This window comes from Numida meleagris, chromosome 20, assembly GCF_002078875.1.
Source record: "Numida meleagris isolate 19003 breed g44 Domestic line chromosome 20, NumMel1.0, whole genome shotgun sequence".
Taxonomy (NCBI): Eukaryota; Metazoa; Chordata; class Aves; order Galliformes; family Numididae; genus Numida; species Numida meleagris.
The window spans coordinates 3,353,321-3,378,684 of record NC_034428.1 but is presented as its reverse complement, the minus strand read 5'-3'; the positions used below and the strand labels follow the sequence as shown (position 1 = coordinate 3,378,684).

Below are 25,364 nucleotides of genomic sequence, written 5' to 3'. Positions count from 1 at the left end.
GTTTGTAAAGACCGGCTCTTGGCAACAGCACCTGTGCTGATACAAGTGGAAAATCTCTGATCATGGAAACCTTCATGTAGGCGAGGCCAGGGAAGGATACAGCCAGCAGAGAAGCTCCTGGTAGTGTCGTTAGTTTAACACTGAAGCTGGTCACAGCGACGCGCAGTGGTGGGACAAGGGGGAAGTTTGGTGAGGAAGGTCTGGAGATGGGGTTGCAGGAATACCTGGCTGCTCCTGGCAGCTCCCCTCTGGTACAAAGCTTAGGCAGGGAAGGGGCTGGAGCAGTGTTCCCTGCATCAGGTGCCTGTGAAGATGACTAAAATCTTCCATCGCACCTGGCCTGGAGCAGTTCTGTTCTGAGGGTGGATGAGCCTGGGGTGCCTGGCTGCACTTTAGGAATGGATCTGTTTTCAGCTGCTGCAGGGGGTGCCCCTCGAGTTCCAGCCTGTTGTCTTGGCTTAGGGGAAGTGCTGGGTCTTAACCGTTGTTCATTTCGTGTAGGTGCGGGATCTTCCCCGAGCCCCACAGGGGGAGCTAAAGCCTGGGGAAAAGCACCGCTGGAGCGGCCGAGTGCAGTGAAGATGTCCCACCGCTGTGGGTTCGGATCCCTGCTGCTGCAGTCTTGAACTTTGCTCAGGATCCTCTGGAAGATGCTGTGCGGCTCACTCCAGCTTCCTGGTTTTCTTCCCTCCTTCTCCTCTCCTTCCACCGTACATCTGAAGTTGCTTGGAGTTTGGCTTTTCCGTCTGACAGGGCGAATGTGTTGTGAGTTCTGGGGTGAACAAATATGGGTATAGGGGAACTTTAGCTGCTGCTGAATAGGACTGCCCTGGGCGTGGATTCCAGTCCTCACGTGTGAGCTCTGCTGGGAGCTCTGGCTTGGCTCGCACTCTTCACTTGAACGTGGACAACAGTGTGCAGACATTGGTTTTGTGGTGAAGGTGGATGGTTCTTCATGCTCTATTCCTCCTCCTCAGCGGTCACGGGTTGCTATCAGGGTTTGTGGTGGCTGCATGCTTACTGCCTGCTGGGGACGTCTGAACTGTGGGGGTACGTGGGTGTCCCAGCCTCCAGCAGGGAGGATGCACCTGGTGGCTGCACTGCACTGCACAGGGCTGTGCTCTGTTCTTGGCCTGCAGGTGCTGGATCAGAGCTGGGGAGGGTTGGTTGGTTGCTGTTTGCAGGTGCTGTTTGAACCTATGGACAACTCCTCGCTTGTGTTTTTTTTTTTTAAGTATTTTCTCCAACTTCTACAAAATAAAGTTTTGTTTCTTTACCAAGGTGTTGTTCAAGTTGTGGTGGCCTCTCAGTGCCTTGAAGAATACGGATGAGAAACTGTTCCAAGATCTTTCCTCAGGTTTCTTGTGTGTACCTTAAAGGTTGTGCTGGAGGACAAATCTCTTGTGTCTATATGTAGATGAGTTTCTCTTCGTATCTCTTGTGTGCATAGCATACAAAACCTTTCCAACCTTTTATCGGTTTGAGCAACCTGTTCACCACTCGGCATTATTATGTTTGATTCCCACTGGCCGATTGCCGTGAACTGTGATAAGATTCAAGTGTGTGGGTCTTGCTTTCCGTACATTCTGTTGACCTTATGGGCTGTGACTCTTCAGCTTTGTGAGATTACAAATGTTATCTAATCATGAAAATACAAGTTGAATTTCCTCCATGTGAGGCCATGCTGTAAAGTGCGTGGGACTAATGCTGCTGAGAGCTGGAGCTCAACCAGGGCTTGCCCAAATAGATCAAATTCAAGTTTTTATGGAAAAAGGGGCGGGCTTTCAGCTGAGTAATGCTGTGTAAGCTGCATGCATTCCAAGCAGTGACAGAGCTGTTCTTGGTTGCAAACTTCATCTCATGGGGCTGGGAGTGGCTGAGCCCTGGTGCAAGCAGTGGTGCAGGCCCATGGCTATTTTCACAACTGATTGAGCAACTGTGCCTGCTTCTTGGGTTGCACAATGCTTCCCATCTGAGGTATCTGCTTTTCTGTGGCTTAGAACTGTGCCCCGAATTTAACTTCTTGACCCAGAAATGTTCTCTGCTAGAGGCCTGCTGCAGGGCTGGTGAGGAAATGAGTCCAGATGCTGCAGAGAGAGGGAAGCTTGTTTGTTCTGCAGTGTTAGAAGTGATGGACTGCTCTGTCAGGGGGACTTACTGACAACACTGCGTTGTGACTACATTACAAGCCTTTGAAGAAACGTTAGCTTGCACTTCAAGGGTTGTCTTTTAGTTAATCTGTCCTAAATACTGCCGTGACTTTGCCCCTTGGAGCTCCTCCACTCACGGACTTGGCCTTGGTGTCAGAATGAAGGGCAGGAGCTGTGTGCTGGCCTCCACCAGCTCTCCTGGGGGTCTTAGAAGTTCACAGGGCAGTTTTAAAGATCTCAAGGTGGAAAGAGCTTAGGCGTGGGAGTGTGCTGACTGCCTGCTATGGAATGGAGGAGTGGGGCCTGGTGAGGAGAAGGAAAAAAAGGGCTGCAAAGAGCAGAGCTCGTTAGGCAAAGAGCTGGAAGACAACCAGGCAAAAGATGAAGGTGACATGGGGTGGTTGAAAAGAGAGGATAAAAAACTCTTATCCATGCAAACCTGCAGGGAACCACAGAATTGGATGCAGAGCAGCACGAGCTTGCAAAAGGCAAGTCTTGGCTGGCACAGCTGTGCTTCTGCCCTGGGCAGAAGTGTGAACCCACTGAAGTTCAAGAGGGCACCGTGGGCATTCGGACAGGTGCTTCTGCTGAACGAAGTGCAGATGGAGCTTTAATATCCAAGCATTCCAACACTTTCCGAAACATCTGCTTCAGCAGACAACCATGCCAATGGAGAAAGGACTGGACAGTTCCCAGAGCAAATTGTCAAGGCCTAATCCGGTAAGTTCACAGATCTGTCTGCCCCTCTGTTCTTGTTTTGGGGGATGTGCGTGTGGCTGGGGCTCTTCTGAGGTGGTCTTTGACAGTTGCTGTGGAAAAGGAAGAAAGCTGGCAGGATGCCTCCCAGTATTCCTTTTGTGCAGCCAGAATAGAGTCTTGACTGCCTCTTAGTTGCTGGACTAGTGTGTTACTGTTACCTGCAAAATGGGCCCGTTTTATCCCGGACTCTCTTTTATTGTTGACAGGCGTTCAGACTGCCATGTCTACATCTTGCTTAACTGTCTGGAAGCCACTACACAGCTAATAAGGCAGTATCTGTACGTGACTTGTCTGCAGGTAAATAACTTGTTTGCTAAATTATGGTCTCACCTTGAGGCCCCAGTTGTAGCTCCGGGCTACGTGTGGTATTGATTTACCCTTGCTATGCATACAGTTCCTTCCCAAACTGCGAGTGAAGGGGCTGCCCGTGTCACTCATGGACAGGCTGTGCTGTGGGGTGCCTCCTAATGAGTCTCCTTACCCCAGGCACTGCAGCTCCCAGCCTAATGGCAGCTTTTCCATGGCTCGCTGCTGCTGTTCTTAACTGCATGCATCTTCAGCAGATTGACTCTCCTGGAAACTAAGCCTCATCTTTTAATTACATTTGCCCCCCTTTTGCCAGAGATAGCAGGATGTTGTAGGGTCTGGCTCTGAGCGCAGACAGCTGGGCTGGGTGTAAGCAGTTCCCTGCATACTTGCATGGGAGCTCTGACCATGCAGTGGACAAGTGCAGAGGAGAGAAAATAGCTGTGCTGAGAGAAACGTGATAGTAAAATTCCTATGAAGCTGGCTCTCTTGGTGCTGGCTCTGCTCTGCTCTTTGCTCAAGTCCAACGGGGTCTGAGCGGTTGGAGGCAACAGTTATTGCCCTGCAATTACTGTGAAAGTTCAAGGAGATTTGCTCCCCATCTTGTCTCCCTTCACTGACATCTCCCAGGTTCAGTGCTGATTGGCACCTTAGGGATGATGCTGTCAGGTTCTCGCTGTGATTGGCAAATACTCAAACCATTCTACTGGCATAAGCAAATATTTATGCCCTGATGAAGGTCCTCTGTTGGCAGATGCATCTTCTTTTTGATTTCCTTGTATGTCAAGGTCATCTATGTCTTCAGGCTCAGGGAAAGAGTTTGAAAACCATGACAGAAAACTCTTCTGTCTTACAATTACTGAATATTGGAGTGGCTGTCAGGCTGCCCAGAGCTCCCAGAAGAACGGCACTTTTCAAAGGGCAGGAATTTTTTGTGAGAGGTTTGTCCTCCTTGCAAATTCCCCACCCTTGGGGCAGAATAACTCACCTGTCATTGCCTTCTTCTGACCAAAGATCTATGGGAGTGAGAACTACAGTAGCTGCTGAGTGAGCTGTAACTTGTCCCGTTTATTTTGGGGTGCTTTAAACAATTTTTGAAGGCAGTGTGGTAGTAGCTCCTTTGATATCAAAGTTAGTACATGCTGGCTGCAGTCCCTCAGTGGGAATGCTGAGGCTGGGTGAGTGCTGTTGGCACAATGGACATCCTGCTTGCATCTCTGTGCGGCTGAGACCCCAAGGGATGAATACGTGGGAGCGTGGAGCAGGTTCCTGAAGGACGCAGGAGTGTTCTTGATGTGAGCCACTGAGAATGGTTTCTGTAGGAAGAGTACTGACTTGGTTTTTGTGAGTCCCTTCCAACTTGGGTTATTCTGTGATTCTTTGACTTGTCACAAAATCTGGCCAAATGATGTTGTGGAGGTCGTTATCTTACGGCAGGTCAAGGAAGGGACGAATAGCAAAAGTCTTGGGACTGCATTCCACTGCCCCGAAGCAGAAGGGCTCTGTTCCCCTTCCTATTTTTAGAGTCTTGCCAGTTTCTAAGCTTTGCTTACAGTACGAGCTGACAGCCAGTCAGTCCGCCCTGCCCTGCATATGGATGACCACGTCCATCGCTTCCTACTGCCAGCAGCACTGTAGCATTGACATAAGCAGCTTTAGCAAGCACACCCATAGGAAGCAGTGCCTGGCTTCGCTCCTCCTGGGCCCTCGCTATTTCTGCTGCGTGTTCTTTGCCCTTTAAAATATCTTTCCAGAAATATTAGTAATGGGTGCAAAAAGATAATCAAGGACAAAAAAAATATGCTGAGCAGACTGTGTACCTGATGTCTTCATCAGGAGGGGAGGCTGCAGCCAGCTGAGGAATGCATGCAGGACGCATGAAGCGTGTCTGGCCCAAGACTGGCGTTTCTTCAAGTGAGTGTTAAAGACAGCGGGACTGATAATGTGGTTTGGTTCAAGTTACTCTTGCTGCCGGGGGTATCTGTGAACTTTGTATTGCGTTGATAAACTCTAAGAGTTGTAGTTAATGGTTAACTAAGCCCTGGGCTGCTGGAGGTAGTCTCCTCGTGTAGGAGGGTAAGGCTGAGCCGGCAGCATGGTACAGCTCGCACAGAGCAGGAAAGGAGCTATTATGCTTTGCTGTAAAACCAGCACGTTCTGTGCGTTGGCAAGAACAAACCCAAGGAGGAGGAACCTGCAGTCTGCAGCTGTGCTTGGAGGGAGCTGCTCTGCAGGGTGGGACCAGGCGTGGTATTTCTGCTTGGGGGTAGAGGTGGAACCTGGCTGCAGGGTTAGTGCAGCTCGAGGTTATCGCTGACCCATGGCAAAAGCCCTCACTGAGGCTCCATGGAATGTTCTATTTTCCCTGGAACACGGTGGTTGCCAGGCAGTGGCTGCAGTTGCTGCAGCGCAGGGGTTGTGGCTGAGGGAACAACAGCTCTCCTGCTGTCAGCTCGGCTGCTCCGCACACTTGCACTGGGGAGCGGCGCCTCTGGGAGCCTTGGCCAGAAGCCTGCCCTGCAAGTGGGGCGGATGAGCCTGCTTCCCCTGCAGCTGGCTCTGCTTTGAGTCTGGATCTGGCCCGAGAACATCTGACAGTGGTGGCACTTGAGCAAGGAGAAGGGAGAGGAGACGTGCAGGAGACACACGGGATCGGGGAAGGACCCAACGACCATCTCCTGACTTTGGCAGATAGAGCTGGCCATCGATTGGGCGCTTCCTTCAGCGTCACGGGGCGGGTTTCTTTTCCAAGGAGGGTGTTTCCATCCCCCGTGTCATCTGTTTTGGCTATAAAAGTCTGTACTCAGCATCTGTGATTCAAACACCAAAATGGAGATGAACGGAGAAAAGCAGGAGAGCTCCAGCACGGAGGAAGGCAGGAAGGGGGTAAGCGTGCCAGACTGCTCGCAGCTCTGCCTCCCGTGGGGTGCCGAGCAAGCTTTGGGTTGTGCAGGTTTGTAATGGAAGGAGATCAAGGTCTTCGCGTTGGGCACCCACAGCTGATCTCAGAGGGAGAGCAGAGATTTGTACGTTCTTGAAGCTGGCTTGTCTGCAGTGCAGCCTCGTGCTGCGTCTCCTGATTCACTCCGTGCATCTGACCTACCACGCAGCTCTGTGAAATTCCCCTTCTGCGTGCGCGTTTTCTGTCCTGCTTCCTTTCTGGGCTGAATCCTTTCTAGGCTGCAGAAGTTTCTGGATGAGGACCGCCTTGCAAAGCAGCATTTGTGGGTTCTTGCACAATGTGTTGCTCCTGTGTGCCAAAGGCTTTCCTAAAAGTGGTGTGTTTATATATAATTAACACCAGTGGCTCTTCTGAGCTCTGGGGATTTGCTTAACACCGGCGAGGCAGCCTGCTTTTCATCACCACTGCTAGCGTGTCAGCAGTCTACTGCTAGAAAGCATTGCTGGAAGGCTCCGCTTCCTCCTGCTGCAGATCGATTGGCTTTTCCACCTCCTGCAGTCCCTGAGAGTGCGGGGCTCTGCAGGCAATCCTAAAGCTGCCGAGGATCTGGAGGGCGATGAGCAGCAGCACTGCTGGGGCAGATGCTCAGTGAGGGCCATGGCAGGTGCTCCCTGTAGGACCTGTGCTGCTGCTGGGATGTGCAGAAGTTGCAGGCGTTAAGGATGGCAGCAGAAAACGGTACGAATGAAAAGAGGAAATGGAAAGTGGTTTTACTGCGGCAGCAGTTGTGAGATGTATTGGTGAGCTATATATAAAAAAAAAAAAGAAAGGCAGCTCAGTCAACAAAGCAGGGCTGGCTGCGGGCTGAGGCCGGAACAGCGGCTGCATGTTTGCGGAAAGCCTCTATGGTGTGTGATAAGGACAGCGGGTGGGAAAGGGGTTTGCTGCTTCGCCCAGAAGCTTGTCTTCTTGAAGCTTTCCTCCAGCAGCATCCTGCTTTATTGCACCAGCCGACTCGCGCCTTGGAAAATGAATAAGTGCATGCAATTCCTTTCTCGCTGCGGGGTGGTATTCTAAGTGCGATAACTTCAAAATTGTTCATCATCCAAATGATCCATCAATACCGGGAAAGAGTAGAATGAATTACTGTAATGACTGTGTGCAAATCAAGCAGAACAAAGGGAGTTGGGCTTTCTTTGTACGGTAACACAAAGCCAAAAATACAGCTGGTAAGGCAGAAGGTGCTTCTGTATTTTTACACGATGCCATTTATGCTTGAAAGCCAAACCTGATTCTGAGGTGTTTGTGTTTTCTTTTCCCTCTGCAGAGAATGACGCTTCCACTTGCACTGGTAGCGCTGATCTCTGCCTTTGGATCGTCCTTCCAGTACGGCTACAACGTGTCCGTGATCAACTCTCCGGCCCCGGTAGGTTGGGATGCAGACAGTGATGGAGGAGGAGGTTCACAAGCAGCAAGGCGGAGGAGGAGCTCGGTTACAGGTGTCGGGACAGGTGCCCGCTGTCTGAGGTCCTCATGCTGCTCCACGTGAGGAATCACTGAGCACCTGGGGAGCAGTGGTCCCCAGCAGAGGACATGGGTTGTGCTGGGGCTGTGTCGTGGCTTAGTGCCCAGCAGCAATGGGGCGTGGGGAACTCCTGACAAGCAGGCAAGTCCGATAAGGCAGGATAGTTTGTTTTAAATCCGATAAGGCAGGATGACTTGTATAAGGCCAGGCTTCTCTGGCTCTCCCTTGCATTCTTTTTCTGACTCAGCTGTTCTGGTTTTATCAAGACGCTTGTTTAAAGTTTTATGGCGTTGATTGTTAATTAGCTTTTACAGCACAGAAGTTGTGCTTACTGCTAAGCACACTCCATATTTCATTCCAGTACATGCAAGACTTCTACAACCAAACCTACATCAGGAGGCATGGAGTCCCCATGGATGCAGGTTTCCAGACGTTGCTGTGGTCCCTCACAGTGTCCATGTATCCCCTGGGTGGCTTCTTTGGGTCGCTCATGGTGGGACCTCTGGTCAACAACTGCGGCCGGTACGTGACAGCAGTGTGGCTCAGATAAGCTGGCCTCACCGGTTGCTCCAGCTCGCTGAGCTCAACGGCATCGCACTGCCTCGACCCTAAAGCAGTCGGCCCAGTGCTGGACTTGGGAATGTGGTGTCTCTCACGTGTAGGAGATTTTATCTGATTCCAGTCTGGTCAAGGCCAGGCTGTGTGCTGGGCTCTGAGCCAGGTGGGCAGCAGTGGTGAAAGTCCTGGGAGCTGGGTGCAGGCCTCGGCCGCTTGTGTTTTCTGAGCTTTCTTCATTCTATGCAGGAAAAATGGCACAGTGGCCATTTTTTTTTGGCTAGTCTTTGGGATGGCAGCTCCTCTGGGTTTTGAACAGTGTAACACAAGGGAGGGTCGGTCTGCTATGGGGTTCTTAGAAAAATAAACAGATTGAGTCTCTCTCTCCCTTTGCAGAAAAGGGACCTTGCTGATAAACAACCTCTTCTCCATTGTTGCTGCAGTCCTTATGGGAACCTCAGAAATAGCAAAAACCTTTGAAGTGATCATCATCTGCCGTGTTATCATGGGGATATATGCTGGTAAGTGAGAGGTTGTTTGGTAAAGGAAGAGCAATAAATCTTGGCTATGTAAAGGTCTTTGCACAACAAGTGGTTTCACGGGTAGCATGTTTTAGCCATACAGCTGCATAGCAGTTCTGTACTTGCTTGAATAGCAGTTCTTCTCTGCGTGTTGCAGAAGTATCAGATCTCTGGCAGGCAGTGGCAGTGAGGCTGGGCTGTGGGCTGTACAGATCTGTCTGTGGCTGCAGCTGCCCTCTGCAGTCAGCATCTGCTCAGCTCGAGTCTCATCAGCCAGGAAACCTGCTGATGGTCGTCTGTTTTCCCAGACATGTTAGAGCAGATTGACTGTTTTTAAACATAATAAAAAACAGAAGAGTCCTTCCAAGCTCAAGTCATTGAAGAGAATGCCAGATCTAGTAATCCACTCCTGGAACTGGTTGTTCTTCCTGCAGGGGTGAAGAAACATGAAGTGAAGGGTGCAGGGTCACTGGATTTTCTGCAAGGCCTGTGGGGAGCCAGGGGGCAGGGTGTGAGTTGGTTTGGTTGGCTGTGCAGGAGCTGCAGTAACACACACCTGCCAGGCATGGGATGGCTGGGCACCCTCTGCTGTGCTGAGCAGCTGCCAAGCCATGCTCATGAGGGTCCTGACACCACTCAAATTCAATTAATTGGTTTTAGGTTAGCAAGACTGATATGCTATGTGGTTTGTTTGGGAGTTTGGGTACCTGAGAAAACAAACTGGCACAGGAAAGCAGTGCCATCTGTAACACGCCCCAGTTGCAGTTGTTGAGCTAAGGCAGGAAACACGTCTTGTCTATTTTGCTTTGACTTTTTGCTCTCTTAAGCTCTGCAGCTGCTCTTAGCATTGCTTCTCTGGCTATGGAGGGAGCTGGTAGGAGGGATCCCTCCAAGCAGTTTCAGTTATGGATAATTGACAGAGGAATCAGGGCTGCCTGCCCAGCCTGCAGGGAGGGAGGCTGCTGAATCAAGCCAGCCTGGGGCTCCTTTAGGATCCTGGCATCGCTCTTCCTCCTTGGAAAAAGGACAGCCCTGCATTTGGGAGCACCACCAAGAGCCCTTCTGTGATGGGCATTGATCAGCGTTGTTCTGAGCAATTAGCCACCATTAATTGGAGGCACTGGTCTACAAGTCACTGCTAGCATGTTTTTATGAGGGCAGTTAGAAGGTTTGTTGTAGTGTCAACATTAAACACTACACCTCATGGATTTAATTTTATAATGTTCTCCAGTTGTGTTAATATTTTGTTTCTATGCCTTTTGGCCTTCAGATAATGTCTTGAACTCCCGTATAACCCCAAGCACTTGAAGGCTGGGAACTGAATTACCAATGTAAGATAAGAGTTGTTTGGTCATTTGACTTCCAGAGTTTGTGTTTTGCATGCCAAGATTTACAGCATAAGTATGGGAACTGGCAGCTCTCAGGGTTACTGCAGCTAACAATGCTGTGCTCCTGAAGAAAGCAGAAATTCCTCTTCTACCTTTCAATTTGCTTTCCAAACATCCCATTGAAGAGAGAGAAAAACAGCCGTAGTACACAGCTTCTTTGCTTGACATGGATAGCATTAAATCTTCAGCCAAAGCAAAAGGGTTCAAGTGTGAGGCTTCCATATGTCCTGTGGTCTAGCAGGGATCACTTTGATCTCCCCCGTGAGGAAAAAATGCATCTTACTGCAGATGGTGAGTATGCTGATGTCAGGCAGCTGCAGGACTGATCTTGTTCTCTGCCTACCAGGTCTGGCCTCCAACGTGGTTCCCATGTTCCTGGGAGAAATGTCCCCCAAAAATCTCAGAGGTGCTATTGGGGTAGTACCCCAGCTCTTCATCACCCTTGGGATCCTCGTAGCTCAGATCCTTGGCCTTACCATGGTCCTTGGGAATGTCAAAGGTAAAGCCCTGGCTCAGGAAACTCTCTGTTGGCTCCAGGGAGGAAGGATCTCTCCCACTCACCATCTTGTCTCGTTTGTTGCAGGCTGGCCCGTGCTCCTGGGGCTCACTGGGATCCCATCAGCATTTCAACTCCTTACATTGCCCTTTTTTCCTGAAAGTCCCAGATATCTGCTGATACAAAAGGGCAATGAGGATCAAGCGCGACAAGGTAGGGCATCACCCTTTGCTGGAAGGTGAGGTGGAATGGGATAAGTCTGACTGTGGGACATGGCAGCAACCAACAATGAAGCGAGAGAACATGAAGTCCTTTGCTGATGCATTGGTGGTGTATGGCTTTTTGCAGCATTGCTCCTTTGTTTCTATGAATCCCTGACTTCCCATCCTGGGAACAGTACTCCTGCCCTGGGTTGTACTGTCTTGATTTAAAGCAGGAGAGCTTTCTGGGGTCTGTAACTCACCTTCCTCTCCAAACCAGCTCTGCAGCGTTTGAGAGGCTGGGATGACGTGGATGATGAGATAGAAGAAATGCGCCAAGAAGACAAGTCAGAAAAGGAAGAGGGACATCTCTCCGTGTTCACCCTGTGCACCTTCAGAGGCCTGCGCTGGCAGCTCATCTCTATCGTTGTCATGATGATGGGCCAGCAGCTCTCGGGGGTCAACGCGGTGAGTAACAGTGGGGTGGGACTCAGTGTGGGGCAGCGCTGGAGCTGGAAACTAGGAGACAGGAGCACTCCCTTCATCAGGGACACTGGTTCTGGGTGATGTTATGGGAGAATCACCCTGACCTGTACCAGACTGAGTATGCATGTGGTCCTGAGTCCAGCTGTCCTGTGAGGATGGTTGGGATGTTTTTGGAGTGAGGTGCATGTGTCTGGATCTTAACACCAGTGTCTCCAGTACTGAAGTAATTTTTGAGTTCCTGTGTGCCACTTACACAGCATTGTAGAAGCAGCCAAGACAGGATTCCTGTGCTCTGCTTCTGGCCACATTTAAACACAATTGTTTTTGCTGCAGATCTTCTACTACGCGGACAGAATCTTCCTGTCAGCAGGTGTGGAGGCCAACAACGCTCAGTATGTCACCGTGTCCATAGGTGCCATCAATGTTGTCATGACTTTGCTTGCTGTAAGTTTCTCTTGGGGCTGTCTGGGCCTCAGAAGTTTGGGATGCCTGGTTTCCAGGCTGTTCCGCCCTCCTCTTGCTGTCCCGGATCCCCATGCAGAGCTCCCCTACAGCTCTCACTGGAGCTGGGTGCCAAAAGAGGCATGCCCAGCTTTTTGCAGTTCCTAGGTGACTTCCTACTCACAATACATTAGCAAACGGGGGAAATTTCACTGAATTTCTTAAGAGCCAAATATTACCTTAATAGAATTGGATAGAATAAAGCTCTGTGCTTTGATTATTTGATCTCTTACCCCTTCTGTCTCTTTCAGGTTTTCATTGTGGAGTCCTTGGGGAGGAGAATTCTGCTGCTTGCTGGCTTTGGGCTGTGCTGTGGCTCCTGTGCAGTGCTGACTTTGGCCCTCAACCTCCAGGTGTGTATCTGCATCGCCCCGGTGCTCCTGGTGTATTTTGGAGTTGGTGTGGGAGGTCTCTCAGTACCTGCATATCTACCCAAAGCGAACCCAGGCAGAGCCGTGATCCTGCTGTATGGCTGCTTCTCCCAGCCTATCATGTTTGTGCCTGTTGCATTCTCTTGTTGGAAGCAAAGATGGTACACAGAGCGTGTGCTCAGCAGCTTGGCACGTCAGCCTGGGCATAGCTGGCAACAGGGGATGACTTCTGAACACCCTCAAATCTTGCATCAAATAGTGCCTTGAATGTGTTGGTGACTCTGAGGTGAGCACTGAATCTAACTCCTGATTAAATTATTCACAGAACACTGTCTCATGGATGTCTTACCTCAGCATAGTATGTGTCATCATTTACATCATCGGACACGCTATTGGAGCCAGTGAGTATGCGTGAGCTAGTCCAGTCCCCTCCGCAGGTTGGGTAAGGGCAGGCATTACGCTGAGCATCAAACTGGGGCTGATCTAAGAAGGTCAAATTTCTCCTGTGCAGCCATGCACCTGGCTGATTGTCAGCTAGACTGGTGCTCCAGCAATCAGAGGGCTGTGGCCATGGGGCAGGGGAGCATCTGGCTTTCAAGAGGAAAAGCCAAGGCACAACTGAGTTTGTGCCTGAGATGTGCAGTGAGATCTCGAGCAAAGCTGTGCTGAGATTGGTGAGCCCTACCAGCTGGGCTGCGATGCTGTGTACTTGTGTCTGTAGGGATGCCTTTGGGATTTCCATACATACCACTCTTCCAGGTCCAATCCCCTTTGTGATGATCACTGAGATGTTCCTGCAGTCGTCGCGGCCTGCTGCCTTCATGGTAGGGGGGTCTGTGCACTGGCTCTGCAACTTCACTGTGGGACTCGTGTTCCTCTACATGGAGGTAAGGTGTGAGCAGGGGATGGCACATGGCTTTAGCTCAAAATTAGTGATCTCGGGGTCACCAGTTCACACTGATCCTAGTAGAAGTGACCCATAAATTGCTATGACTGATCCCTGCCTGTGCAAGGGGAACCGGTGAGTTCACTTGAACTTGTGTGACAGACCCCTCACCTTTAGAAGCCTTTTCCAGTAAATCCATGGTGGTTTCCAACAAATCCATCTTGGTGGTATCAGAAGACAGAATCCTGAACCACCACTAGCTTTGAGTTGTTCCACTTGAAGTACACGAACGTTACTGTGGCTGCATTTATAGCTATTGCAGGGTTCAGCATGTCCAAGCATGTACCAAACACATCTGGAGTATTGCCTGACCCTTGCTCTGTCATCTTTCGTTGCTTCAGGCTGGACTAGGGGCCTACAGCTTCCTCATCTTCTGTGGTATATGCCTGGCCACCGTGGTCTACATCTTCTTCATTGTTCCCGAGACGAAGAACAAAACCTTCATGGAAATCAACAGGATCATGGCCAAGAGGAACAAGGTGGAAATTCAGACAGATGTAGAACAGATGATGGATTTGCAGACCGTCCCAGGCATGAAGGCAGACAAGCCAGAAGTTTCGGGCAGTGATCTGTGACACAACCCAGTGCTTGGCCTGGCTCAGGTGTTTTCCAGGATCTGGTCAGTGGAAGAACATGGCTCAATGCTGACCTTCATTCAGACTTTCTGCACGACTCCCACAGAAGTTTTCAAATAAGCTTTTATTGCGTCTTATGGTTGTTCTCATTATGAGTAATTAGTAGGACCGCTCTGCTTCGTGGCACGGTGACTTCTGAGGCAAATTCCCCATTCTTTGTATTTGTCACTATGAAAGGGCAATGCCTGCAGCCAGCTCAGTTCCTGTGATCAAGGAACTGATGTCACGGTGTGGTGCATGTCCCTTATGGCTGACCCAACTCGAGTGACACAGAACAGCGCCTGGGCTGGGTTTTGATCAGTCACATGCAAGGAGTGCGCTGTACTCCTTGACCATTCCTTGAGCATGAATTTGAGGGTCCAGCATGCATGAGGGGAGGCCTTTGGTGCTTGGTATTCTGAGTGGAGAGTGTGTCAGATGTGCCAAGGTGCTCTGATAGATGGGTTCATAGTGGCATGTATCCTGTCACCTATCGCCCTCCTGTTGTGTACAAAGGACCATAAGACTGGAAATGCACGTGGCTTTAATCTCACCCCCACCCTGCTCACCAGACGGACCCCTGGAGAGCTAACTGTTGGTGAGTCCTTCCAGAGCCTTATTCTTGAGCTTAGGAGTGTTCCATTGGCCGGGTGCGTATTCACAGGCTGCTGATACCCAGTTGTTCCTGTGGCACTCCAGTCTTTGGAAATAACTCCTTTTGTTCCCTGGTGCTCACACTTCAGCTGCCAAAGAGTTTCAGCCCCTCTCCTAATCCTCTAAGAGCCCCCAGCGGTGTGCTCTGTGTATGTGAGCCAGGTGGAGCTCACCCATTCCCAGAGACGTGTGAACTCAGTGAGAACTTGCTGTGTGCTGGGCTCAGGGTCAGGCAGATTCCTGTGCAGTGACCATGGGGCCGTGTTTCCAAGCATGTCCAGATCTGCCTTTAAGCACCTCGGTGTGAGACACTACTGCTAGTTTTCCAAAGAATTAATCTCTCAGGGACCTGACTTGAAAAAGTTCTCAGGTGATTTAAAGTTTGGTCCTTGAATGGCTCCTTCTGGTTGCGTCCCTAAGGGCACAGCTCCACCTGAAGGCTGAGCTGGTTTGGAGGAGCCGAGTCTGAAGGACTAGAGCTGACTCACAGAGGAAATAAAAGTGCACACTGATAAATGGAGGATTTATTAAAGTTTTTATTAGTTTAAGGGATTTTAGGGTTAACTACATTACTTAACGTGTGGAAATAGAGTTAATTGTGCAAGGTTGCTGCTTTCTGTTGGGGGAAAAAAGCAGAACTGTTCAACAGCCTGGCATGGACTTTGGTGATAGCCCTTTGTGTGATGTACTTCAGCTTAGGAGATGAGTTTCATACAGGCCCCAGTCTTGCAATGTGTACCTGTTGGAAAAGAAGCTGCTCCCATGGTCTGTCTCCATCCATTGACAGCAAAGACAGTGACTGTGTGGGAGCCACACTGCCCTTTGCATACACTTTCCTATGTGATACACCTGCAGAAGCGGTAACTTGGTGATAAATGGGAATAAAGCACGTGTGCAGGAAAGGTGCCGAGAATGGAGATGGGATGTAGGAGATGAGAAAATTTTGACTTGACAGAGCTGTTCCTCTATCCAAAGAGAGCAGCACTTGGGATACAAAAAGAAGGTCTGTGGGGGGAAATCTTAATAATAGGAGGGATGTGCAGATACAAGGTGTTGTACTGTGCTCCATTCTTTGCTTCTGTCCCACTGATTGGTGGAGGCTTTGCCACCACATACCTGCGTGGAAAACAACCTGGAGCGCTAAGCAGGTGCCCAGTAACCCTGTATAAAGTGAAAGAGGAAACAAGCAATTAACCTAAAACAAACAGATGGAGCAAGCTTCCTTTCTCAGTTTCTTCAGCAAGCAGTTTGGATTCTTCAGCTGCTTAAAAATATACATATTGGGGTCACTGACAGCTGGCGTCAGCCTCCAGCACCACCCCCCCAAAGAGGGTCATGGGGGTTTCCCCCCATGCAATGACATCTCCCTTCAGGTTTCCTGCTTTGCACAGCGCGAGTGCCCGAACGTCTGCAGGGCTGAGGACTTGGCTCCACAGGTTCACGTGCGTCATCCACCCTGCAAATCCATTGGAGAATGTCCCAAGAAGCGTGTCTCTGTCCTTCCCAAGGACAAGCATCCCTCCGGCCTGGCTCACGTAGCCTTTCTGGATGCTCTTTGCATCACCAGCAGCTCCATTGAGCCACAAACTTGCTATTCCAGACTGGGAAGCCCATGTCATGCAGTAATGCAGCCAGTCCTGTGCCTTGTGGTACAGGGGGAAGCTGATGAAATGGCCTCCTATCCACAATCCCACATCTGTACCCGTGGTCATCACCAGCTCGTTGTCCCTCTCCCGTGTGGAGTAGGAGAGAACAGTCTGAGTGCCCACGTGCCGGGCTTGTGTCCAGAAGCACAGGGTGAAGGCTTGGAGAGACATCTCACGGCGGGGACGAACCTCCACAAAGCTCTCAATGTTTTCCATGGGGAAGTAGAATGCTGGGAAAGTGCTGGATGTAATACCTGAAATGATCGAGAAGCCAGATGTTATGTTTTCTCTGGTGCTTAATAAATGAGCCCAGCTCCTACAGAATACACCCACGGGCACTGGCAGGGGCTGCCTCAGCCACAGTTATTGGCTTGGCTCCCTCACCCAACTCTTTTGGGAAAAATCCCTTTTTTCTTTTTTTCTTCGTTCCTTTGTTCCTGTCTTTTTGTAAAATGAAGACAGCGATTATTTATCCTAGGGGAACAGTGAGTTTTAATTCCTCACTGTTTGTAAACCTGTGCTTATGTGTTGCAGGACAGGCTGCGCTCCCTGGGAGAGGTGCTAGATTTGGGCTAGGTTTAATGATGCCGTAGCTCATGGAAGTCTTCCAGTTGGCCTAGGCATGGAGCAAGATTCTACGTGCATTCATCAGTACCACACCTGTTAATGATGTTGGCCATCAAGAACAGCAGGCCTGGGCCATCCTTAGGAGGAAAGCTGGACTTGGGAACAGAGCATTTCTTACCTGCGTGGCTCGCTCCGTTCAGGAACTCTTTCTTCATGTCTTGGAGTTGCGTCTGGATTTGTTCCAGTTTGAGGCTGAGTTCTTCTGGCTGGCATTGTTCTAGAGCAATCAGACATACGGGCTTACCAACAGCCAGGAGCTACGCGCTGTAGTTCTGCTTGCCAGTTTGTAGGAGGTTTGGAGGAAACCTTTGTTTTAAAATGCAGTGCATCGCTCTCGTTACAGCACTTGGCTCATCAGCCATGGCAGAGCTGTTTGTACACCGGTTCGTGTGCTTCACCCGTGCAGAGGCAGGTGCACTCAACCTCGTGCTTGTGCGGTGTCACAGAGCAACACTGATCCTGGGCTATGTGACACACCAGTGCACCAAAACAGAGAGCTGCCACCCAACCTGCGGCCGCTGCTGCACCATCAGAAGCAAGATGCATCAGCAGGGACACGGCTTTTCTTGGGGACTGCAATCACAGCTTTGCCTAATTTGAAATGGTTTGCAGCCCAACTCCTTTCTGCCCCGTACCTTGTCTGGGCCTGGCTTGGAAGGAGGCCTCCACCACGCGGCCGTGCAGGGGCTGTGCGTGCCGGTAGTCGTTGCGCAGCGTCCTGTTGTGCCAGTCCAGCAAGGTGTTCTCCAGGAGGCTGATCTGGGGGCAGGGCAGCCTTGTTAGGAGGGCAGCGGGACCGAGGGTTTAGCCTAGAAGTGCAGGGCAGGTCCTGCAGCTGGGGGTTAAACACAGCCATTTGTGAGAGGGTCTCTCCCTGAGCATTAGCAAGGGAAGAGAACAGCACGTCAAGGCTCTTATCGGCAGAGTCATGCTGGTGAAGGTATTTTGCCTGAAGGAAGTTTTTTTAAGCGTTATGCATGGACGCAATTATTCTGTGGTGTTCTGCCTAATTACAAATGCCCACTAATGCCTTCCCCACCACTAAGTATTTCTTTTTTAAACTCAGACACACTGTCATCCTCCACTGCTGTCATCTCCACTTGACCTTGTTCTCCTGGAAACAGTTTGATGGTTTTTTTCTTTCATTACAGAAGATGAACTGCTCTGCAAGGCTCACCGGTAAGCTCACTTTACTGCTGCTATTTGTTCTCTGCCAAAGCCTTTGTGCTGACAAGGCAGATGGAGGGCAGAGCTGGGCATCCTGCCGTGCAGCACCATCCAGCTGCTGGCTCCAAGCACGGGGGCCTGCACACAACAAGGTCTTCAGCAATAACTCAGCCAGAGCACAGACGAACCCCCACTGTACAGCCAAAATGCACAAAGAAAAAAAAAAAGCACTTCTCTAGAAATGTGCCAATTATTCTGCAATGATTTTAATGCTCTGAATGGCTCACTTATGATTTTTTTTTTTTTTCCTTGACTCCTTCTTTTGCAGTACTTTTCACCTTGTTGACTCTGGCAGGTCTCTTTAGTGCTTCAGCATGGCTGAACAGCTGAGCAGAGCCTTGTTATTGCTTGCCAGACCTCAGGTCTAACAGCCAGCACTAATTCCAGTTGCTTTGGAGTCTATCCCTAAAGCCCTATGAAAGACACCCCAGTAGTTCTGTCAGGCTCTTCTCTAGGTCACTGGAGAATGAAGAAGGAAACTGGTGTGGAAGGAAAGCGTGGAGGAAAGAGAAGCTGCTGTGGCTGCTGAGCAGCCCTCAGGTACCTGTGTGTGCGACAGGACGATGGGAGAGTCGAAGACGGTCCAGGTGACGCTCTCAGAGCAGGGTGGGGTTGTGAGCGAGCCCTGGTACCTGTAGAAGTGTGAGAGGTTTTCTGGCAGCATGGCTTGGACGTCCAGAGAGGTGAGCTTGGTTGATTGACCTCCAAGGGAAACAGAGGCAATGTTAGCTGTGAGCAAAGCAGCAGCAGGGCTGTCCCCAGCTCCAGTACATACGTGGAGGCTTAGAGAGCATCAGGGATGGAGAGGGGCAACCCCAGCTCTTACCTGCAAACCTGATTTTTGCCAGTTTGGAAATGAATTCACTGTAGTAGGTATTCTCCAGGTGCCCTTCCTAAACACAGCATAGAGAGTTGAAAGGTTGCTGAGCTGCCTGGCCTTTGGTAGCACTGCTCAGCCTCGATACCGTGTAGGCTGGACATGCAGCCCTACTGCAGGCAGCTGGACCATCCCCAGTGTGGGATGAATAGTGACCATGGGCTGTCATTGCTCAGCTTCCTAGGGGTCAAACCTACCACGTACAGGAAGGCGAGCACCGCCAGTCCGTTGGGTTTGTCTTTGGCTTCTTCAAAGCTTGAGTAGTCCACAGAGTTGTAATGGACGATGTGCAGCTGCCACGAGAGAGATAGGGCCATGGAGCAAGAGGTGACAAAAGATTTCCTCGTCCTCAGCACCCTCAAGGACTACATCCCAACCCCGCTGGCCCCCTCCCTCCAGTCCTTTTTGCAGGTACCTCAGCCACGTATCTCATCCCATCCAGCGTGTGCTCGGAGCCGCTGGTCTCCAGGTCCAGGCCTCCCCAGTGCAGGTGCATCTGCACCGCGGTGTAGGGGCGCGGGAGCCCGCGGGAGATGGACAGGGTGGGTGGCAAATCGATCTGGACTGAAAAACAGGATTGGAGATGGCCATGAGTGCAGAGCTGGCTGTGCCAGCTGTGTCTGCAGGGTTTTTCCTAGCTGGGCAGCTCTGGGCTTTTTCTCAGGCACCAATAAAAATGCTTTAATGTTTGTTCTTGGCATGGTGCATCGCATCTTGCTGAGCTCTGCGTGCATTCATTAATGTCTTTATTCCCGGGCAGAACAGAGGAGTAAGAAATCAGCCAAGTGACTGGCCTCACCTAACCTGTCACCATCACCTTCTGTGCCCTGGGATGCACATCTCCTTGGGATGGGCATGCAGAGCCCCATGAGCCTCTTGTGTTGGGGCTGGGGGAACGGCGCGGGCAGAGCTCTTTGTTTCTCTGTGAAGGGTATTCACAACAGGACTACAAAAAATGGGTCTTCTGCTGGTGTGCTGCCACAAATCATATATTGTGGTGCTAAACATGTCGAATTGAATACTGCAAATGGAGAACTGCCTCATCCAGGCGAAAGCCCAGAGCACGTTGTAAAATAGCAGCTCTCCTTGCTGAAGTGCACGTCGTTACTCACAGCTTGGATTAGAGGTTTCTTTTGTTTGTTAACTGTTGACAGCCAGACAAGATGAGAACGTACTTCTATGTGATATCCCAAGGGATCTGCAGTGGAGAGTAAACACATACCTTACTTTTTACATTAGGCTCCTGCTGAGTGCTTTCCATTAGGATTTCCTTGTGGAATATTGCTATCCTGTCTTCCCTCACTGAAGTCAGTGGGAAAACTGAGCCTGCCTTCATGGGAGCTGTGTATACAGCCTGTCATCTGCTTTGTGCTTTATTAGAGTGCCCCACACGTCACTGTTTTGATGTTAACAAGAGAATGGGGGAAGCACACACGTGCAGTCAGAGATGTGAACGCTAAACCTCAGAATTGGTGTGCAGGCAGTCGGGCAGCGCTGCTAGGGGACCTCGCTGAACGCAGGGTTTGTGTGGGGGACAAACAGGAGTGCTGTTCATGACGGACTTCAGAAATATGATCACAGCATTCTCTCTCTGAAAACAGCATCTCTCATCCCTTCAGCTCCTTGCTCTCCCTCTCTATTGATTTCTCTCTGCAGCAGCAGAAGAAAGGACCATTCCGGGGGGAAGATTAGAGAGCGACCAGGCCCTTCATGTTCCAGATGCCATGAAAGTACTCAGCCCCCCTGATGCAGTTGTTAACCAGCTCTTCTCTCACTGCTCATCTGCAGTCCAAAAGCATTATCCCACCACCACCAGCTGATAAATTATTTAGGTAATGAATTATGCTCCGGCAGCATGCAGGACCTCCTAATGGCAAAGCCTTGCTCAGAAGCCCTGCGTGGCCAAAGGCGAGGTGCTGAGCCCGGGCTGTGCTCCAGCTTCCCTTCCTGAGGGCTGAACACCAGCCTATGGCTTGAAGGGAGGATAACTGCTCTCTCTGCCTACGTAGAACACGACATTGGATGCAAGCTCACTGCTGAGCTGCAGATCTTTCCCATCACTTCTGCTTCCGACTGCCCAAAGGCAAAGGATGCATTTTGTGGATGTGGAGAGGAGCCAGTAAGCCCCAAACACCACTTGGTCCTTCAGTGCTGCAGTTGTCAATACACTGAGAGAATGGGCCCATCTGCTGTGCTCCAGCTGCCTTCCATCCCTGTTTGATGTCTAACAGACCGTACCTTGCAGAGATGTCACTGCCTCTCATTTCTCTGGTTTGTGGATGTGTTTCTGGAAAGCTTTCCTGTGTGACGGGGGAAAAGAGCACAGCTTGGAGCATGGGATGAATTGGGATGGCAGAGCAAAGGAGGGCAAGTTCAAAAACGAACAGCATTTTAATTGCCCAAGCCCAGTAATCTATTCCTGCAATGGTGTGAGCCTAATGCTCTCCCAGGGCATCTGCTAAGCAGGTACAGGGCTCTTACAGAGGCCCGGACAAAGGCTGGGATTTCTGGCCAGACCTACCATTAACAACACTTGCATTTCAAGAATGTGTGCCTTGGCCTTACTGCCAGCATCCCCCAGCTCACAGCAGCAGTGTGTGGGTCAGGGCAGGGACTGCTGCTGCCAGCAAAATGTGGCTGAAGGGAACTATGTGCACTGCAGGTCCTCCAGCACCGAGCTCCTCTTTTCAGGCAGGAGCTGAGCCTGCTCCCATGGCCTTACCCGAGTGCCCGTTGTTGGTCATGGTGCAGTCCCCCTGCAGCGGCCGGCCGTACCCGCTCAGCTCCAGCTGCAGCAGCTGCGCGTTGTGCACCACCTTCTTCCTCTGGATGTCAATGGGGGACTGGTGCTTGCCGGCACAGGCAGCGAAGTGCAGCCCCCAGTGCTCTTCATCCAGCTCGCCCTCTGTGTGGAGAAGCAGGCCAGTTATTAGCACGTGGTGGGAGCTGCTGCTGGCTCGGGAGTCTGAAAATACACAGTATTTTGTCTGCAGGACCACTGAGCTGCAAAATGTGAAGCCTGCCTCGTGGTAACAGCACACTGCCCTCACCTCTTGTGCCCACCCACGGAGGAAGTGAGTGCACGGCAGAGCAGGCGTGCGGGCTCCTGTCCTTCCTCCAGTGGCTCTGAGCCTCCTAACCCTGGCTGGAATCCTTCCTGCAGAGGTCTGAGCACTGCTGGAACTGCTCACAACTGCCTGAACCCACCAGGGCTGTTTGCAGTTTCCATGGTGCTGTATTTAAGACCTTAAGGCTGAGCAGCAATTCTGATGCCATGGCTGTAAGTGACAGTGACCGAGGTGACTTTTTCTCCTTGCATCCCTCCAGCATTGCCACATATCGATCACTGTAAGAGTCCTGTCTGTCTGAGACAACCTGTGCTACAGCCAATCGTCAGCAAGTGACAGTGCCCTCACTGAGTGCAAATCCTGCAGCGACAGGTTGGAAGGAGAGGTGATTGTTTTAAAAAGAAAGTAGCTTGAAGCCACCTCCCTAATTTCTAATTGTTATAACCCCAGCCACAGCTGGGGATTTGTTAAAGTTCGCCTATTCTTTGTCCATGTAAGTGATGTTAGTTTGCAGGTATTTTGTCTCCTGCCCTTGGTTTGATGTGGGTTTGGGCCATGTAGGCACACTGCAGCGGCACATCCCTCAGCAGCCCCCAGCCCCCAGCTGGGGCCCCAGCACAGCCCTTTGCTTCACTGAGCTCTGCCCCCCAAACAATTAACAATCACATAGCATTCCACAAGATCTATAGATACGGGGATGAGCCCCTTTTTTGTGCTCTGTACGATAAAACAAGGAGTGAGCAGTAGGTAGCGCTTTTCCTTCCAGGATCGCCCCGGGGGCAGCTTTTACTCTAAGACGTCCTAAAGGTTTTCCCCCTCGTGTGAGCCCGTCCATCTGCCCGCCCCAACACTGTGTCCTCACGGCTCAGCGCAGCACAAAGCCAGAGGACAGCTTCCAAGATACACAGTCATCAATAAAGCGCAATGAATTAGCTGCTCGCTGGAGAGCTCCCGCGAACAAAAGGAGCAGCAAGCTGAGTGTTGCCTCTGCAGCACGGAAGGAATGCGAGCGCCTCAGCAAGCTGGCAGCAGCAGCCATCCCAAAGCCTCCTCCTTTGTGTTACCTCGGTAGGTCCAGTGCACGGCGTGGGAGCAGCTCAGCAGCTGCAGCAGCAATGCGGCCGTCGGGATGCGCATCTCTTCCCGCTCCTGCAGCCAGACCGAGATGGGGAGCACGGGTCTTTAAAAACACCCAGGAAGCAAAAATGCCCATTTCCTCCCAGCTGAGCCCCTCCAGCGCCCATCCCGCCCCACGGCGCGTTGCAAACACTTGGCTCCTTTGAAAATGGGGTTCTCAGGCCCCATTTTGGGGTGCTCCGCACCCACCGCTGTAGGGTTACCCCGGGGGTCTTTTCCAACCGGAATGATTGTATGCTTCTACGAAGCCCCAGTGGCTTTTTAGAAAACTTAGAGGGATTCACATCAGAGCTGAGAGGCACTGGGTGCCCCAGTGCTCCTGTGGGCTCCTGTAGCTGCTCAGTACATCACCAGATGCTTGCTTTCCCTGAAACATGTCCCAGCCGAATCACTGCCCAGCAAAGAACAGCCTCAAGAGGTGCTCCTGGTTGGCAGCTTTGTGCAGCGTGAGCTTAATGTTTGGGAACTGCTGTAATATGGAGTTAATTAAGCAAATGCATATTTTTCCTTCTCTCCCCTAAAGAAATCATTTATCTTGACAGCTGCACTGAACTGTGGCGGGGCTGAACTAACCAAACGTGCCCTGCGATGCACTCCCTAATCCGCGTGGATCCGCTTGGGTAAATAAGCCTTGAAATCCGCTGAGGGAGACACTTCAGCGTTCATACCTGGGCGCACTCCTGGATTCCAGACGGCAGCACAGGGCACGAGCTGGCACCAAGAGAGCAGCCCATCACCCTGCACCCATGGGTGAGATGTGCTCCATTGATCAGCTGGTGCAAAGGGCTCGGGATAAAAGCAACCCAGAGCGAGCCGGGAGCTGGGGCTGGCAGGGAATTCATCCTTCGTGGGGTTTTTGCAACACGCTGCAGCTGGGACGTTTCACCTGACCTCAGCAGGGCTGCGGGTGCACCATGCTTCCCCAAAGCACATTCCTGCTGCCCCAGATGAGCTGCCCCCAGGTTCACACCTGCTCTGGCAGCGGGTTTGCTCGGGATGCCATGGGCCATGGTCCCCAGCATGAAGGCCCAGTGCCCTTACGGACACACAGAGCAGCACTGGGAAGGCAGCACTGCCCATCGCTGCACAGCACTTCTCCCTCTGCTTTCTGCTGCACGGTGCGTTGAGCAGCTCTGACATCCAGCGGCCAAGGGCAACGCAATTGGCTTTGGGGCAAGCCCTTCCCATGTGGCAACAACAACAGAGCCTATCCACTGCACTTTGTACCTCCAAAGGGCTGAGTAAGCATTAATTTGCTAACGCTGCACAGCTCGGCGGGCAGACGGGCGGGCGATGCCACCAGCACGCCAGGAGGGGCTGCGTGCTCTCACTGCCATCCTGTGCAACAGGAACTGAGAGTGTTTCCCATGTGAACCAGGTTGATTTTCAGGGCAGGAGAGCATCGAGAAGGAAATGTAAATCCTCCCTGTCTGTGCCATACCTGTTCTGCAGCAGAGAAGCCTGCTTGATAACCTTTGTGTTTTGCATGAGTGTTATGCGCTCATTCAGACAACAAAGGAGCTGCTATTTGTTTCACCCATGCTGTCTGCTTGTTCCCATTCTCAAAACCTCAGTACCAAACACATCTCCCAATGGCAGCTGACCACTCGCCTGCCAGCGGGACGGCCAGACTAAGGCTGAGGTTGCACAGAGCTTGGAATTCACATCCAACTGCTCCAAAAGCTTCTGGTTTACCCTCAGATCTCAGTTTCTGATGGGTGGTTGTTGGGAAAGGCGCTCTGGGAGCAGCACCCTGCTCGGGCAGAGCAGCACAGCTGGGCAGTGCCTGAGGTCAGGAGGTTGAGAACATTCCCAGAGCACCCAGCAGCTCATCTGCCAGACCCCAGGAGGACACAGGAGAACTGGAAGAGCGAAGCTATGAGCTTTAAGAAAGAGGTCGGTCTGTCACCTCCGGTCATTTTGTTATTCTCATGCCTAAAATCGGCAACGTTTCATCACCCAGAGGTTGCAAGGCAAAAGCATGACAGCAAAGGGGGATGAGAAGGTGGAAAGTTAGAAGGGGTTTGGGTTGCCTGGAAGAGAAGAGCTGAGAAGCCATGCAAGAGCTGCAACAGAAGCAGCGTTGGGCTGTGCCGTTACCTTTCCAGCGACTGCTCCTCGGAGCCCCCAGGGGCTGCGGGTGGGAGAAGTGCTCAGGAAGGGCCCGTCGCGAGGCTGCTGGTGCACAGGGCTGCTTTTGGGAAGAAACCTATGGAAATAGGGCCCGGCTGGCAGAGCTGAGCTGAGCGGCACTTGCCCTTCAGCTGTGCACTGAGAAAGGAAGAGAGATCCCCGCAGTCTTAAGGAAATGCATGCACAGAGCAAAAGCTCACACCCTGGCAGGCAGCCTGCACTGCACTGAGCTGCTGGGGTGTATGACTGCACCTGGGAACAAGTCCTGGCCTGCA

At 51.4% G+C, this 25,364-nt stretch overlaps 3 protein-coding genes across 3 annotated transcripts in view; 2 read left to right on the top strand and 1 right to left on the bottom strand.

The window, feature by feature from the left end:
- The window catches only part of GPR157 (G protein-coupled receptor 157), a 49,464-nt gene extending 43,650 nt beyond the window's left edge, over positions 1-5,814 (top strand). The window contains exon 5 of the mRNA XM_021417375.1: positions 502-5,814. The gene's annotated coding sequence lies outside the window, so the exon portion shown is untranslated. The remainder of the gene's footprint in view (positions 1-501) is intronic.
- LOC110408551 (solute carrier family 2, facilitated glucose transporter member 5-like) lies at positions 5,617-14,890 on the top strand. The gene is made up of 12 exons (XM_021417374.1): positions 5,617-6,101; positions 7,445-7,543; positions 8,004-8,164; positions 8,594-8,718; positions 10,453-10,605; positions 10,690-10,815; positions 11,083-11,270; positions 11,622-11,732; positions 12,041-12,142; positions 12,486-12,561; positions 12,920-13,047; positions 13,448-14,890. Exons 1-12 carry the CDS (start codon positions 6,045-6,047, stop codon positions 13,679-13,681), a joined length of 1,560 nt encoding a protein of 519 aa, XP_021273049.1. The 5' UTR covers positions 5,617-6,044; the 3' UTR covers positions 13,682-14,890.
- On the bottom strand, positions 14,895-25,338 carry CA6 (carbonic anhydrase 6). The gene is made up of 10 exons (XM_021417373.1): positions 25,057-25,338; positions 22,884-22,968; positions 21,474-21,656; positions 19,167-19,315; positions 18,949-19,044; positions 18,701-18,767; positions 18,419-18,576; positions 17,283-17,406; positions 16,766-16,864; positions 14,895-16,274 (listed from the first exon to the last, which is right to left on the bottom strand). The coding sequence occupies exons 2-10, from the start codon at positions 22,954-22,956 to the stop codon at positions 15,661-15,663; spliced, it is 1,563 nt and encodes a 520-aa protein (XP_021273048.1). The 5' UTR covers positions 22,957-22,968; positions 25,057-25,338; the 3' UTR covers positions 14,895-15,660.